The 13917-nt window shown below is 40.5% G+C and overlaps 1 protein-coding gene across 1 annotated transcript in view; it reads left to right on the top strand.

The window, feature by feature from the left end:
• The window catches only part of COL19A1 (collagen type XIX alpha 1 chain), a 332279-nt gene that overhangs the window by 210533 nt on the left and 107829 nt on the right, over positions 1–13917 (top strand). The window contains exon 16 of the mRNA XM_072965486.1: positions 861–914. Within this exon, the coding sequence (XP_072821587.1) occupies positions 861–914 (54 nt within the window). The remainder of the gene's footprint in view (positions 1–860; positions 915–13917) is intronic.

Raw genomic sequence — 13917 nt, 5'->3', positions numbered from 1 at the left:
GCACTTTCAGTAGCAAAACTTGCTTCCTTCTATTAGAAAGGGGAAAAAATAACGATGAAAATAAATTTGTAATAAGAAAATGGTCTTTAAATGATATTAGATACACGGGTACTTAAAAATGTTATTCGGACTCACTCTCAGTGGGAAGTTAGCTACTTGTGAACTTGAGAAGTTAATACTCACTCACAAAAATGAAGACTGATAAGCAAGGAGTGAACATTTTGGTTCACTTACAAAACAGCCAAGCCATCCAAAGGGAAGAAAAGAGCAAGTCAATGTGCTTTACACAACATATGTAATCATAAGGTGGCTCAAGGAAGTGCTTTTCAAACTTTAGTGAGAGTAAAGATTACCTGAACTGGTTTTTTTCAACACTAAGTCATAGATCCGTTCTAAACCAGTAAGTCCAGGGTGGAGCCCAGAAATAGGTATTTTTAATACCTTCTCATGCTGATCTAAAGTCAGAATTCAGACCACTGTTTAAGAAATACCAATTTAAGATGACAAATACATCTGTTGTTGTATGTGAAGCCACTGAATTATCAGATAAAATGCCAATCTTGGCCCATCTTCCAGATAATTTGTATTACTTTGCTAAAGTATCAAAGTAGACAGCCTTTAAAGAGCTGATAATAACAGTTACGAGTTATTTGTTCCAGGCACTATTTGTCTCATCTTGGTCATTAAGAGTCGTCCCAAAGCTTTTAGATTTCATCGATCTTTAAAGGTCATATGGACTCGAAATTGTTTTGTAACTTTTAGTTGAATTTTACTGTCTTTAAAATTGCCACTGAACATTGCTTCATCTGAAAATAAAATGGAAGCACAGCTTTTATTGTCTGTTTCTCTTTGGTTTCTAGGGAAGACGGGGGAAAACAGGTCCTCCAGGAAAACCGGGACCTCCAGGACCACCTGTGAGTAAACAAACAGGACATCCCACCAGGGTCCCTCTCTATTTCTGTACATTTGCCTACAGGTTATTTTAATCCCCTGGAGATACTATTTTCCATCTTTTCACTGTATGAAATGATTGTACTCCCACCACCACAAGCCAGGAGGTCAGGGAGGCTGCTGGCTGGCTGCCCCCTTGCCCACTTCATCACCTGGACAGGCACAGGTGTGCTGCCCACATGGGTGCCCCAGCCAAGTCCCAAACCCATGAATCCTGTTCTGAACCTACCTGAGCTCCATTGCCTCAATTCCTTAACATCCAGGCTGGTAGGAAGTTGGAAATATGGGGAGGCATGCCCACACTTCTCGATACAACTGTTTTGTTAGTAGAATTCCACAGAATGTCATTGCTAAAGAGAGCCAGAAAGATCTTGTAGCCAATTAGCTGATCTCTTCCGTTACCCCAAGCTTCTAGAAAAAGTCTCCCATTTCTTGTGGTTCTGCTAAGTCTTCAATCTGGTAGTCTTGTTTGTGTCCAAGTTACCCCACTGACTCTGCACTCTCTTCGGTCACCAACCACCTCTGAGTCACAAGGTGCCCTGACTCTTTTCTGGCTTCACTTTATTTTGCTGCCATATAGGAGTTTATGCCGTTGACTGTTCTTTCGTTGAAATTCTCTGCTCTCCTGGTTCATTGACACTGATTTTTCTCTCCTACCTTTGGGGTCATCCTTTTTGTCTCCTTGATTAACAGTGTCCCCCCTCCCCTTATGTTATATTGCATGATTTAAAGAATCTTCATCTTTTATTTCAACCTTGACATTCCTCCTGAGTTCCAAGGTCGTGTGTCTTGCCACCTGCCCTGTAGCCCCACTTGGAGGTCTCCAACGTGCTACAAAAGTAGCATCTCCAAAACTAAACTCTAAAAATGCCCCTAGATTGATTTTCTCTCCCTCATCCTCCACATCCCAATACTTCCTAAATCAGGTCAGTTCACTTCCTAATAGCTCATGAACCCATATCCCTCTCTCATTCCTCATGCTCATGTCAATTTGTTTCTGTATTTTTGTGGCCTTCTGAGAGCTGGTCTCATGACCTCTGCCTTCTCCAAGTGAAAAACTATTTCTAAATTATAACTCTGATCATGAAACCCTTTGGTGGAAAATTCTAATAACTACTTTTCCTTTTGGACGGATCTCAGATCTTCCACCTGCCACTCTAGTCCCTTCAGAGTTTGCCCTTGGCCTATTTTTCCTTCTTTTGCAACCCGTAGTGTAATCTTCCTTTACTGTCTCAAAAATGCCCAACTTTGTGAGTGCCCTTCCGGAGTCCCAGGTCAGTTCCCCCACCCGGGTAACTCAGCTCAGACCCCAGGTCTCCCACGTGGCCTTGGCCAGTGTTCTCACTACGTGAGCTACCATCCTCCAAGATCCTGTGAGCTCTTACCTCCAATGGAGACAGCATGTTGCTTTGTAACTCTAGTTTTCCTTAACTTTCTGGCCACTGCCCTGTGAATTTTTTTTTGAACCTCTTTTATATCATCATTGCCCAGCACAGTTTCTGGCATGTAGCGTGTGATTATTCATTATTAAATGAATGAGTAAACAAATGAATATATTCTGTGAATGAGAAAATGAAGACCAGAGTACTACTTAGCCATAAAAAAGAATAAATAATGTTATCTTCTGCAACATGGATGGACCTGGAGATCGTCATACTAAGTGAAGTAAACTAGAAATAAAAAGACATATGTCATATGATATCACTTACATGTGGAATCTTAAAAAAAAAGAGAGAGAGAGACACAAATGAACTTATTTACAAAACAGAAACAGACTCACAGACATAGAAAACAAACTTATGGCTACCCGGGGGGGGGGGGGGGAAGGGGTGGGAAGGGATAAATTGGGAGTTCAAGATTTGTATATACTAACTACTATATATGAAATAGATAAACAACAAGTTTCTACCATATAGCACAGGGAACTATATTCAGTATCTTTTGGCAACCTATAATGAAAAACAATATGAAAATGAATATATGTATGTATATGGGTGACTGAAACATTAGGCTAAACACCAGAAATTGACACAACATTGTAAACTGACTGTACTTCAATTTAAAAAAAGAAATAAACATGAAAGAAAGAAGAGAAGAAAGAGAGAAAGAAAATGAAGACCAGAGATAAGTGACTTTTTAAAGACCAGAACCCCCTACACCACCACTAGAGGGCTCCAGGTCTCACCCCTTAGGAATCACTAAGGGTGGAGTCCGGTGTCAAAAATGAACATGATGAGGGGGAGGGTGTAGCTCAGTGGTAGAGCATGTACTTAGCGTGCATGAGGTCCTGGATTCAATCCCCAATACTTCTGTTAAAATAAATTAAATAAAAACCTAATTACTTCCCCCCACCAAAAAAAAAAAAAAAAAAAGACATTAAAAAAAAAAATGAACAAGATTGCTGTCCTGTCACTGATTTCATTTTATCCATTTAGCCATTCAAGTAAATTGTCCCCTTAGCAACATCCTGGTATCAACTGATAGTGGTTAGAAAAAAAGCAAGTGGGGGGGGGGACAAGAGACATAAATTGGGCATCCTGGAACCCAGTCTTTAAAGGAATCAGCTTTGTTGATTTCCATTCCAGATTTCCTGCCAAAAGAGAGAACACTCTTTGTAGGATTTTCTTTTTTGTTTGTTTGTTTGCTTTTTTTCTCTGTTTTTTTTTTTACATTTTTTATTGATTCATAATCATTTTACAGTGTTGTGTCAAATTCCAGTGTTCAGCACAATTTTTCAGTCATTCATGGACATATAGACACTCATTGTCGCATTTTTTTCTCTGTGATTTATCATAACATTTTGTGTATATTTCCCTGTGCTATACAGTGTAATCTTGTTTATCTATTCTACAATTTTTAAATCCCAGTCTATCCCTTCCCACCCTCTACCCCCCCACCCCGGTAAGCACAAGTCTGTATTCTCTGTCCATGAGTCTATTTCTGTCCTGTATTTATGCTTTGTTTTTGTTTGTTTGTTTGTTTTTGTTTTTGTTTTTTAGATTCCACATATGAGCGATCTCATATGGTATTTTTCTTTCTCTTTCTGGCTTACTTCACTTAGAATGACATTCTCTAGGAGCATCCATGTTGCTGCAAATGGCATTATGTTGTTGGTTTTTCTGGCTGAGTAGTATTCCATTGTATAAATGTACCACCTCTTCTTTATCCAGTCACCTGTTGATGGACATTTAGGCTGTTTCCATGTTTTGGCTATTGTAAATAGTGCTGCTATGAACATGGGAGTGCAGGTGTCATCCTGAAGTAGATTTCCTTCTGGGTACAAGCCCAGGAGTGGGATTCCTGGGTCATATGGTAAGTCTATTCCTAGTCTTTTGAGGAATCTCCACACTGTTTTCCATAGTGGCTGCACGAAACTGCATTCCCACCAGCAGTGTAGGAGGGTTCCCCTTTCTCCACAGCCTCTCCAGCATTTGTCATTTGTGGATTTTTGAATGACGGCCATTCTGACTGGTGTGAGGTGATACCTCATTGTAGTTTTGATTTGCATTTCTCTGATAATTAGTGATATTGAATATTTTTTCATGTGCTTTTTGATCATTTGTATGTCTTCCTTGGAGAGTTGCTTGTTTAGGTCTTCTGCCCATTTTTGGATTGGGTTGTTTATTTTTTTCTTATTGAGTCGTATGAGCTGCTTATATATTCTGGAAATCAAGCCTTTGTCGGTTTCACTTGCAAAAATTTTCTCCCATTCCGTAGGTTTTCTTCTTGTTTTATTTCTGGTCTCCTTTGCTCTGCAGAAGCTTGTAAGTTTCATTAGGTCCCATTTGTTTATTCTTGCTTTTATTTCTTCTAGGAGAAAATTTTTGAAATGTATGTCAGATAATGTTTTGCCTATGTTTTCCTCTAGGAGGTTTATTGTATCTTGTCTTATGTTTAAGTCTTTAATCTATTTTGAGTTGATTTTTGTATATGGTGTAAGGGTGTGTTCTAGCTTCATTGTTTTACATGCTGCTGTCCAGTTTTCCCAACACCATTTGCTGAAGAGACTGTCTTTATTCCATTGTATATTCTTGCCTCCTTTGTCGAAGATGAGTTGACCAAAAGTTTGTGGGTTCATTTCTGGGCTCTCTATCCTGTTCCATTGGTCTATATGTCTGTTTTGGTACTAATACCATGCTGTCTTGATGACTGTAGTTCTATAGTGTTTTCTGAAGTCTGGGAGAGTTATTCCTCAAGCCTCTTTCTTTCTCTTCAGTAATGCTTTAGCAATTTTAGGTCTTTGATGGTTCCATATAAATTTTATTAAGATTTGTTCTAGTTCTGTGAAATATGTCCTGGGTAATTGGATAGGGATTGCATTAAATCTGTAGATTGCCTTGGGCAGTGTGACCATTTTAACAATATTGATTCTTCCAATCCAAGAGCATGGAATATCTTTCCATTTTTTTAAGTCTTCTTTAATTTCCTTCATCAATGGTTTATAGTTTTCTGTGTATAATTCTTTCGCCTCCTTGGTTAGATTTATTCCCAGATATTTTATTACTTTGGGTGCTATTTTAAAGGGGATTGTTTCTTTACTTTCTTTTTCTGTTGATTTATTGTTAGTGTAAAGAAAGGCAACTGATTTTTGAACATTAATTTTGTAACCTGCTACCTTGCTGAATTCTTCGATCAGCTCTAGTAGCTTTTTGGTGGACCTTTTAGGGTTTTCTATATATAGTAACATGTCGTCAGCATATAATGACACTTTTACCTCTTCTTTCCCAATCTGGATCCCTTTTATTTCTTTCTCTTGCCTGATTGCTGTGGCTAGGACTTCCAGGACTATGTTGAATAGGAGTGGTGATAGTGGGCATCCTTGTCTTGTCCCAGATTTTAGTGGGAAGCTTTTGAGTTTTTCACCATTGAGAACTATGCTGGCTATAGGTTTGTCATATATAGCTTTTATTATGTTGAGATATGTTCCCTCTATACCCACTTTGGTGAGAGTTTTTATCATAAATGGGTGTTGAATTTTATCAAATGCTTTTTCTGCATCGATTGAGATGATCTTGTGGTTTTTGTCCTTTCTCTTGTTGATGTGATGTATTACATTGATTGATTTGCATATGTTGAACCAGCCTTGTGTCCCTGGGATGAACCCCACTTGGTCATGATGAATAATCTTTTTTATGTGTTGTTGGATTCTATTTGCTAAAATTTTGGTGAGGATTTTGGCATCTATGTTCATCAGTGATATTGGCCTATAATTCTCTTTTTTTGTAGTGTCTTTACCTGGTTTTGGTATCAGGGTGATGGTGGCTTCATAGAATGAGTTTGGGAGTATTCCCTCCTTTTCAATCGTCTGGAAGAGTTTGAGAAGGACTGGTATGAGTTCTTCTTTGTATGTTTGGTAGAATTCCCCGGTGAAGCCGTCCGGTCCTGGACTTTTATTTGTAGGGAGGTTTTTAATTGCTATTTCTATTTCCTTTCTAGTGATCAGATTGTTCAAGTGTTCAGTTTCTTCTTGATTCAGTTTTGGTGGACAGTATGTTTCCAGAAACTTGTCCATCTCCTCTAGGTTATCCAGTTTGGTTCCATATAGTTTTTCATAATATTCTCGTATGATATTCTGTATTTCTATTTTGTTTGTTGTAATTTCTCCATTTTCCTTTCTTATTTTGCTAATTTGTGCTCTCTCTTTTTTCTTCTTTGTGAGTTTGGCCAGAGGTTTGTCGATTTTATTCACTTTTTCAAAAAACCAGCTTTTGGTTTGGTTGATTTTTTCTATGGTCTTGTTAATCTCTATTGTATTTAATTCCTCTCTGATCTTTATTATTTCCTTCCTTCTGCTGCTTTTTGGGGCTTTTTGTTCTTCTTTTTCTAATTGATTCAGGTGGTGGGTTAACTTGTTTATTTGAGATTGTTCTTCTGTTTTGAGGAAGGCCTGTATCGCTATAAACTTCCCTCTTAGCACTGCCTTTGCTGTGTCCCATAGGTTTAGAGTTGTTGTGCTTTCATTATCATTTGTCTCAAGGTATTTTTTAATTTCAGCTTTGATTTCCTCATTGATTCACTTGTTTTTCAATAACATATTGTTTAATCTCCACGCTTTTCTTTTTTTCTCCTTTGTTTCTCTGTTGTTGATTTCCAGTTTCATGGCATTATGGTCAGTAAAGATGCTTGAGATAATTTCTATCTTCTTAAATTTGTTGAGGTTTCTTTTGTGTCCAAGTACATGATCGATCCTGGAAAATGTTCCATGTGCACTTGAAAAGAATGTATATTCTATTTTTTGGGGGTGTAATGCTCTGAAAATATCCACCAAATCTAGTTTTTCTATTGTAGTATTTAATTTCTCTGTTGCCTTGTTTATTTTCTGTCTGGAAGATCTGTCTAGTGATGTTAATGCAGTGTTAAAATCTCCAACTATGATTGTATTCCCATCAATATCCCCCTTTATCTCTGTTAGTAATTCTTGTATGTACTTAGGTGCTCCTATATTGGGTGCATATATATTAACGAGTGTAATATCTTCATCTTGTATCACTCCTTTAATCATTATAAAATGTCCTTCTTTATCTTTCTTTATGGCCTTTGTTTTAAAGTCTATTTTGTCTGAAATCAGTACTGCAACACCTGCTTTTTTGGCTTTTCCATTTGCATGGAATATCCTTTTCCATCCTTTCACTCTTAATCTATATGTGTCCTTCTCCCTAAAGTGGGTCTCTTGTATGCAGCATATTGAAGGTTCTTGCTTTATTATCCACTCTGCCACTCTATGTCTTTTGACTGGAGCATTTAGTCCATTAACATTTACAGTAATTAATGATAGATGTGTGTTTATTGCCATTTTGAACTTATCTTTGCAGTTGAATTGGTATATCCTCTTTGTTCCTTTCTTCTTCCTTTTGTTGTTTGGTAATTTTCCTTTGTATTATCATGGATTTTATTTAATTTTTGTGACTCCCTTGTAAATTTTTGACTTGTGGTTACCCTTTTTTGTAAATCTATTAACCTATACCTGTTTTTATTAAACTGATAATAACATGATCTCAAACCCATCCTACTGTTAAAAAAATTTAAAAAAGAAAGAAAAAAATTCTATATTTCTCTGCCTCCCTCTCCCACTCTCAGTGATTTGTATGTCTTCTTTTATAATTTCGTGTTTTCTTTATTTGTAATTCATGAATTATCACCTTTCCAGTTGTACGTTTCTCATTTCTGTAGCATCCTGCTGCTTTTCTATTTAGAATAGCCCTTTCAATATTTCTTTTAGCATGGGTTTAGTGTTGCTAAACTCCTGCAGCTTTTTTTTGTCTGTGAAACTCTTTATTTCTCCTTCTATCCTAAAGGATAGCCTTGCTGGATAAAGTATCCTAGGCTGCATCTTTTTTTTCATTCAGGGCTTTGAATATATCTTGCCACTCCCTTCTGGCCTGTAGTGTTTGTGTAGAGAAATCAGCTGATAGCCTTATCGGGGTTCCCTTGTAGTTCACGCTTTGCTTTTCTCTTGCTGCCTTTAGAATCATTTTTTTATCCTTGACTCTGGCCATCTTGATTATGATATGTCTTGGTGTGGGTCTATTTGGGTTCTTCCTGTTTGGGACCCTCTGAGCTTCCTGTACTTGGATATCTGATTCCTTCTTTAAGTTTGGGAAGTTTTCAGTCATGATTTCTTCAAAAACCTTTTCAATCCCCTTTGATCCTTCTTCCCCTTCTGGGACCCCTATTATGCGAAGCTTGGGATGCTTTATATTGTCCCATAGGTCCCTTATGCTATTATCATTATTTTTTATTTGCTTATCTTGTAGTTCTTCTGAATGTGTGCTTTCTGTTGCCCTGTGTTCTAGATCACTAATTCGTTCCTCTGCATTAACTAGTCGGCTTTGCACAGCTGTTAGATCATTCCTTATCTCTGTCAATGAGTTTTCCCATTTTGCTTGGCTCTTCTTTATAGCTTCAATTTCATTTTTGACATATTTTATTTCTCTAAGCACTATCTCTTTTAATTCCTTCAGCAATTTGATCACTCCTTTTTTGAAATCTTGATCTAGTAGGCTATCGATGTCTATTTCATTGAGCTTTCTTTCAGGGGATTCCTTTTGCTCTTTTAATTGGGAAAGGTTTCTCTGCTTCTTCATCTTGCTCATACCTCTCTGGCACTGTGGTTTATGGAGTATCAGTTGTCTATTTTGGATCTTAAGGATTTTATCTATCTAATGCCTATTTAGGAATAGAACTTAGGGAAAAAAAAGAAAAAAAATAAGAGAGTGAGAGAAAGATTTTTAAAAGAAGGGAGAAAGAGGGTTTGAAAACAGTGTATAATGAATAATAGAAGAGCAGGTTGAAGCAGAGTATTAATCGGGTGGAGACGTCCTTTTAAAACCTTTAAAAAAAGGGGGGGTTGGGGAGATGAATATATGTGTGAACAAAAAACAAAAACAACAACAAAATAAAATAAAAGGGGGTTGTCGGTGTTCTCCTGGAGTCTGTGTGCTTTTAATGTGAAGTCCTTCTGTCTTCGTCCTGTTTTGGAAGCTCAGCTTGTTTTCATAGGCCCTCCGTTGGCGCCCTCTTCTGTGCTGCTCCCAGCACCTGTCGGCAAGCAGATCGCGCCTCCTCCTCACAGGGGGTCAGATGCAGCTCTCCTCTGCTGCGGGCGGGCGGGTCACTGCCCCTCCAGATGCCGCAGTCAGATGTTGCAGACTGGCCAGGCAGGAGGGCGGGTCGTGCCCCCTCCCAGCACCTCGGTCAGGGGCTGTGTTCCTGCCCGACAGGCGGGGGGCCGCTCTCCCCCTGCCTGCGGCCCCGGTAGCTCAGCTGCTCTGTGCAGCTGGGCGCTCTGCGCGGGCGCTCCGCCCTGGCCAGCGCTCCGCCCTGGTTGCGCTCCGCGGGTGGGCTCGGGGAAGACGGAGGGGCAGCCTCGTCCCTGCTCCGAGCCAAGACCCAGCTGCTTGTTTGTCTTTGTGGAGCAAGTTCTCTGAGGGACCAGGATGGAAGGATCCCACCTGCCCCGGGCTGTAGGCCCGTCTCAGTCTGGCCCTTGAGCTTGCTGAGCCCTTCGGTGCGGATGCAGGTTTCGCCTCTGCCCCCGCCTGGGTGCTCAGCGCCGGAGAATATGGCGGCTCTGCCTGGGCCCCGCCCCTCTTCCCCTGAAAAGTTTCCGCGGGTTTTCAGAGATGGGGGTATGCACCCTTCCCCCGAGAGCACATCAACCTTGCTGTTTTATGGAGGGGCCAGGTTGTTCTGTCCTGTACACCCACAGCCCCAGCGCCCAGCCCCTTGCAGTCCCCCGGAGCTGCCTCCGTGCAGCCGCCCCCGTCCTCCGCCCGGCTTGTGCAGCCTGGCCCTGCCCGCCGCTGCCGGCCCGCGTCTCAGGCTGGGTGTCGGGGGGGACGCTCTGTGCCCGTTTAACTTAGTTCTGTCAGACCAGGGCTGCTCTGTACAGATCCGAGCCTCGGAGGCTCCCCCTCCGTCCCGCTGGCCTCTCAATTGGAGAGGGGAGACCCAGCGAGCAAGCGCCAGTCCTCCTTTGCCGCTCCCTCCCCGCGGGACCCGTCCCGCGCTGCTTTGCCTTTTGTTCTTTCTTTTTTCCTTTTCTCCTACCAGATTTTTGGCGCCTTTATCTTTTGAAGAGGGCGATGTTCTGTCGGAGTTCCGCAGGTGCTCTGGTTGGCTGAGTGGGTCTGTAGATGTGGGTCTTGGTGTATTTGTGGGAGAGGGTGACTTACAAGCGTCCTTCTACTCCGCCATCTTGCCCGGAAGTCTAGGGATTTTCAATAATTGTCTTGTGCTAGAAAGAAGAATATCTGGTGCAGGCTAACAGGCAAGATTAGACCTTCACGTAGTTTTCTAAATGTCCGATGCTGCTTTCAAGATGAGATAATTGTTGCTTCAAGGAGGAATTTGAATGATGAAGGCCTTTATGACGAGCTTGCCAAAAGTCTAGGAGAGAAGAGGATTACACCAAATCCTGGAATGAGTTCTCAATTATAGATCAAATGAGTGTACTGAAGAATTTAGAAGATTAAGAAACAGTAGTTAGTATCTGCAAATCTTGAACTCCCAATTGTCTTTTTGATTCTGAGATAACTCCTCTAGCTGACTTAAATATTTTTTTCTCTAATACAAGTATTATCAAAACTTTATCTTGAGGTACGGTTTTCATCAGCTTTTGAATTTTGTTGACAAAAAATTCTACATAATATGTAGACTATATGATGTGCAAATCAACATACTGCAGAAAGTCCTATGCACTTAGTCATACTTGCAGGAATTAGTTAAGGGCAGCATTGAAAAGAAAGGTTATATAACTGGTTCCCCCCATTTTTTCTATGCCACCTTCATGTTTAACTTGTCTAAACATAATGTATTTTAGCAAGAGGACTGCTATTTCCCAAATGGTCAGAAATGAACAGAGTTCTTCCATATCAGTCCTTTCAAGATCATATGAACTAACATTTTAAGAAAGTGACCTTATAAGAAAAAATCAACCTGCTCCTAATTCACACTGTTTGATTGTTTCACCAATCAGTAAACATTTATTTAAGACCTACTATGCGCCTAACACTCTGTTAGGAGCTAGACTTGCAAAAATGAATACAATACACAAACTCTTCAAGGATTCCAGTTTAATTCACAGAAGATGTGAACAAAGGAAGTAAATTTAGAAAAGTCTATCGTTTCCTTAAACTTTGCTCAATTTCTTTAAGAAAACGTTCTTCCGGTCTGGGGCTTTAGAAGTGTTTCCTAAGCCGAAGGAGTGGGGCGATTTCCTTCAGGAATTGACGATTGAAGCATAAAGGCTGAATCTTAACAAAATGAAGGAATTCCCACCTGTTAAGGACAACATGGGTGAACCCACAGGGCGTTGTGCTAAGTGAAATCAGCCAGTCACTGAAGGACAGAGACAGCGTGACTCCACTTATGGGTGGCTTCTGACGTGGTCGAAGGCACAGGAGCAGAGGACACGAGAGTGGTTTCCAGGGGCTGAGGGATGGGGGTGCTGAGGAGTCGTTACTCAAGGGGTGTAAATTTCAGTTACGTGACATGATTACGGCCTGGAGATCTGCTGTATGGCGTAGTGCCTACAGCCGACAATGCAGTATGGTGCATTTCAGAATTTGTTACAAGGCTGGATTTGATGTTATGTGCACTTCACACACACACACACACACACACACACACACACACACACAGCAAGGGACACAAGGACACTCTGGGGGGTGTGGCTATGTCAGTTACCTTGGTGGTGGTGATGTCACAGGTGTTTGCATATGTATATACTCATCAAACTGTACACATCAAATAAGGGGAGTTCTTCGTGTATCAGTGACACCTCGATAAAGCTGTTTATTAAACAGTTGAAAAGGTTTGTCCGGGAAAGCACATAGAAGGGAAGGAGAGAGCAGGCTACGTGCTGCTGGTGGGGCAGGTGGGGAGCCAGGCAGCCTCCAGGCAGACCTGCTATGAGCACCACATGTCATGAGAGGCTGCAAGCACCTGAGTGGAGCGTCCCAAGTCCAGACTGCACTGACGGGTCCCTGTACAAGTGGATCACTGAGGGAGTGAGCCAGGTTCATTGCAGCTATTACAGTACTGACTCTTTTAAAAGTATCAGCAGAGAGCCTTTTCATCTCTGTCAGGATGTCCCACATCGTCATTTGTAATTTATCATCACAGTTTACCTATAGCTTAAGAGCCATCCCCCTTTCCTTGTAGTCACTGTTAGATCAAGATGTTGTGTTTCATTTATTTGTCTTTTCCCCATCGGACCTTATGTGAGATGAGCTCTACTTCACAGCAGGGAGGAAAGTAACCAGAGAAAGAAGAAAAGGTGGGAGCTAAGACCCTTCTGACCGAGACGGGGAGATGGCATCTGACTCACCCTGCTGGTGTGCACGTGAGAGTCCTTGGCCACGCGCTGGAATGCCTTATGACAATGTGAAATATTTTTAAAAAAGTATTTTTTTCTCTTATCAAATGATAATCAAACAATATGTAATGTCCCTTAAATAAGTGACTAGCACAGCATACAATTTTAGCAAATGTGTCTGCGCGACTAGCCTTCGAAAAAGTTAGGGGAAATTTTCTATTCGTTTATTCTGATCAGGGTGACTGTCTGAAAAGAACCAAGGAACAGGAGTTATCGGGAGGCGGGAGTCCCTCTGGTGACAGCACACTTTGCTCAGTTTCTTTAAGAAAATGTTCTTCCTTCTAGGGCTATAGAGATGTTTCTTAAACCAATGGCAGTGTTGTTGGGGAGCATGTAGCTCAGCGGCAGAGCAGGTGCTTAGCACACATGAGGTCCTGGGTTCAATCCCCAGTCCCTCCATTAAAATACATAAATAAACCCAATTACCTCTGCCCCACCTCCCCCCAAAAATGAAAAATCAAAGGTAGCGTTGTTATTTATGGGAGTGTCAATGAAGACTTTAAAAACTAGGAGAAGGAAATGTCTAATGGCCTGAAGCAACTGAAATAATCAAATCATTTTCACCAATCCTCCTACATGCAATTCTTTGTTCTAAAACCAAATTTATATTTTCTCCCTTTCTTCAGAAACATTTGTACCAAAAAGATAAATTGTTTACAAAGAATAATTTACCACAAGTTTCCATTTAGCAGATATATGTATCTGTGCGTGTGGAAGGACAGTTTTTTTTTCCCCTGAAAGAGCATATTTCCTAGGCAAAATATTCTAATAAAAGAATAATTACTAAAAGTAGATCTTTTGAACTAATGTTATCAAATTGTCTTTATGAATTAATGTTGCATCAAAGTCGTATGTAGTATGCCAATTTAGCTCTCCAAACTTAACAGCAATATTTCCTCTCTCTGAGGAGACGTTAGTTGAAATTTACACACATGTAATCTGCCTATAGCAACGTTATTCTTAATTGGGATGCTGATAATTGAGGGGAAACTGAACTGGTTCACAGAGGATTTGCCCTCATTGAGGGCTGTTACAAACCTTTTTATTATTGTTTGATAAGAGAGAAAATTAATATTTTTTATATTTCA

The sequence above is a fragment of the Vicugna pacos genome, chromosome 8, assembly GCF_048564905.1.
Source record: "Vicugna pacos chromosome 8, VicPac4, whole genome shotgun sequence".
NCBI classification, from domain to species: domain Eukaryota; kingdom Metazoa; phylum Chordata; class Mammalia; order Artiodactyla; family Camelidae; genus Vicugna; species Vicugna pacos.
Note: the sequence above shows the minus strand (reverse complement) of the source record. Positions and strands in the feature narration are given on the sequence as shown.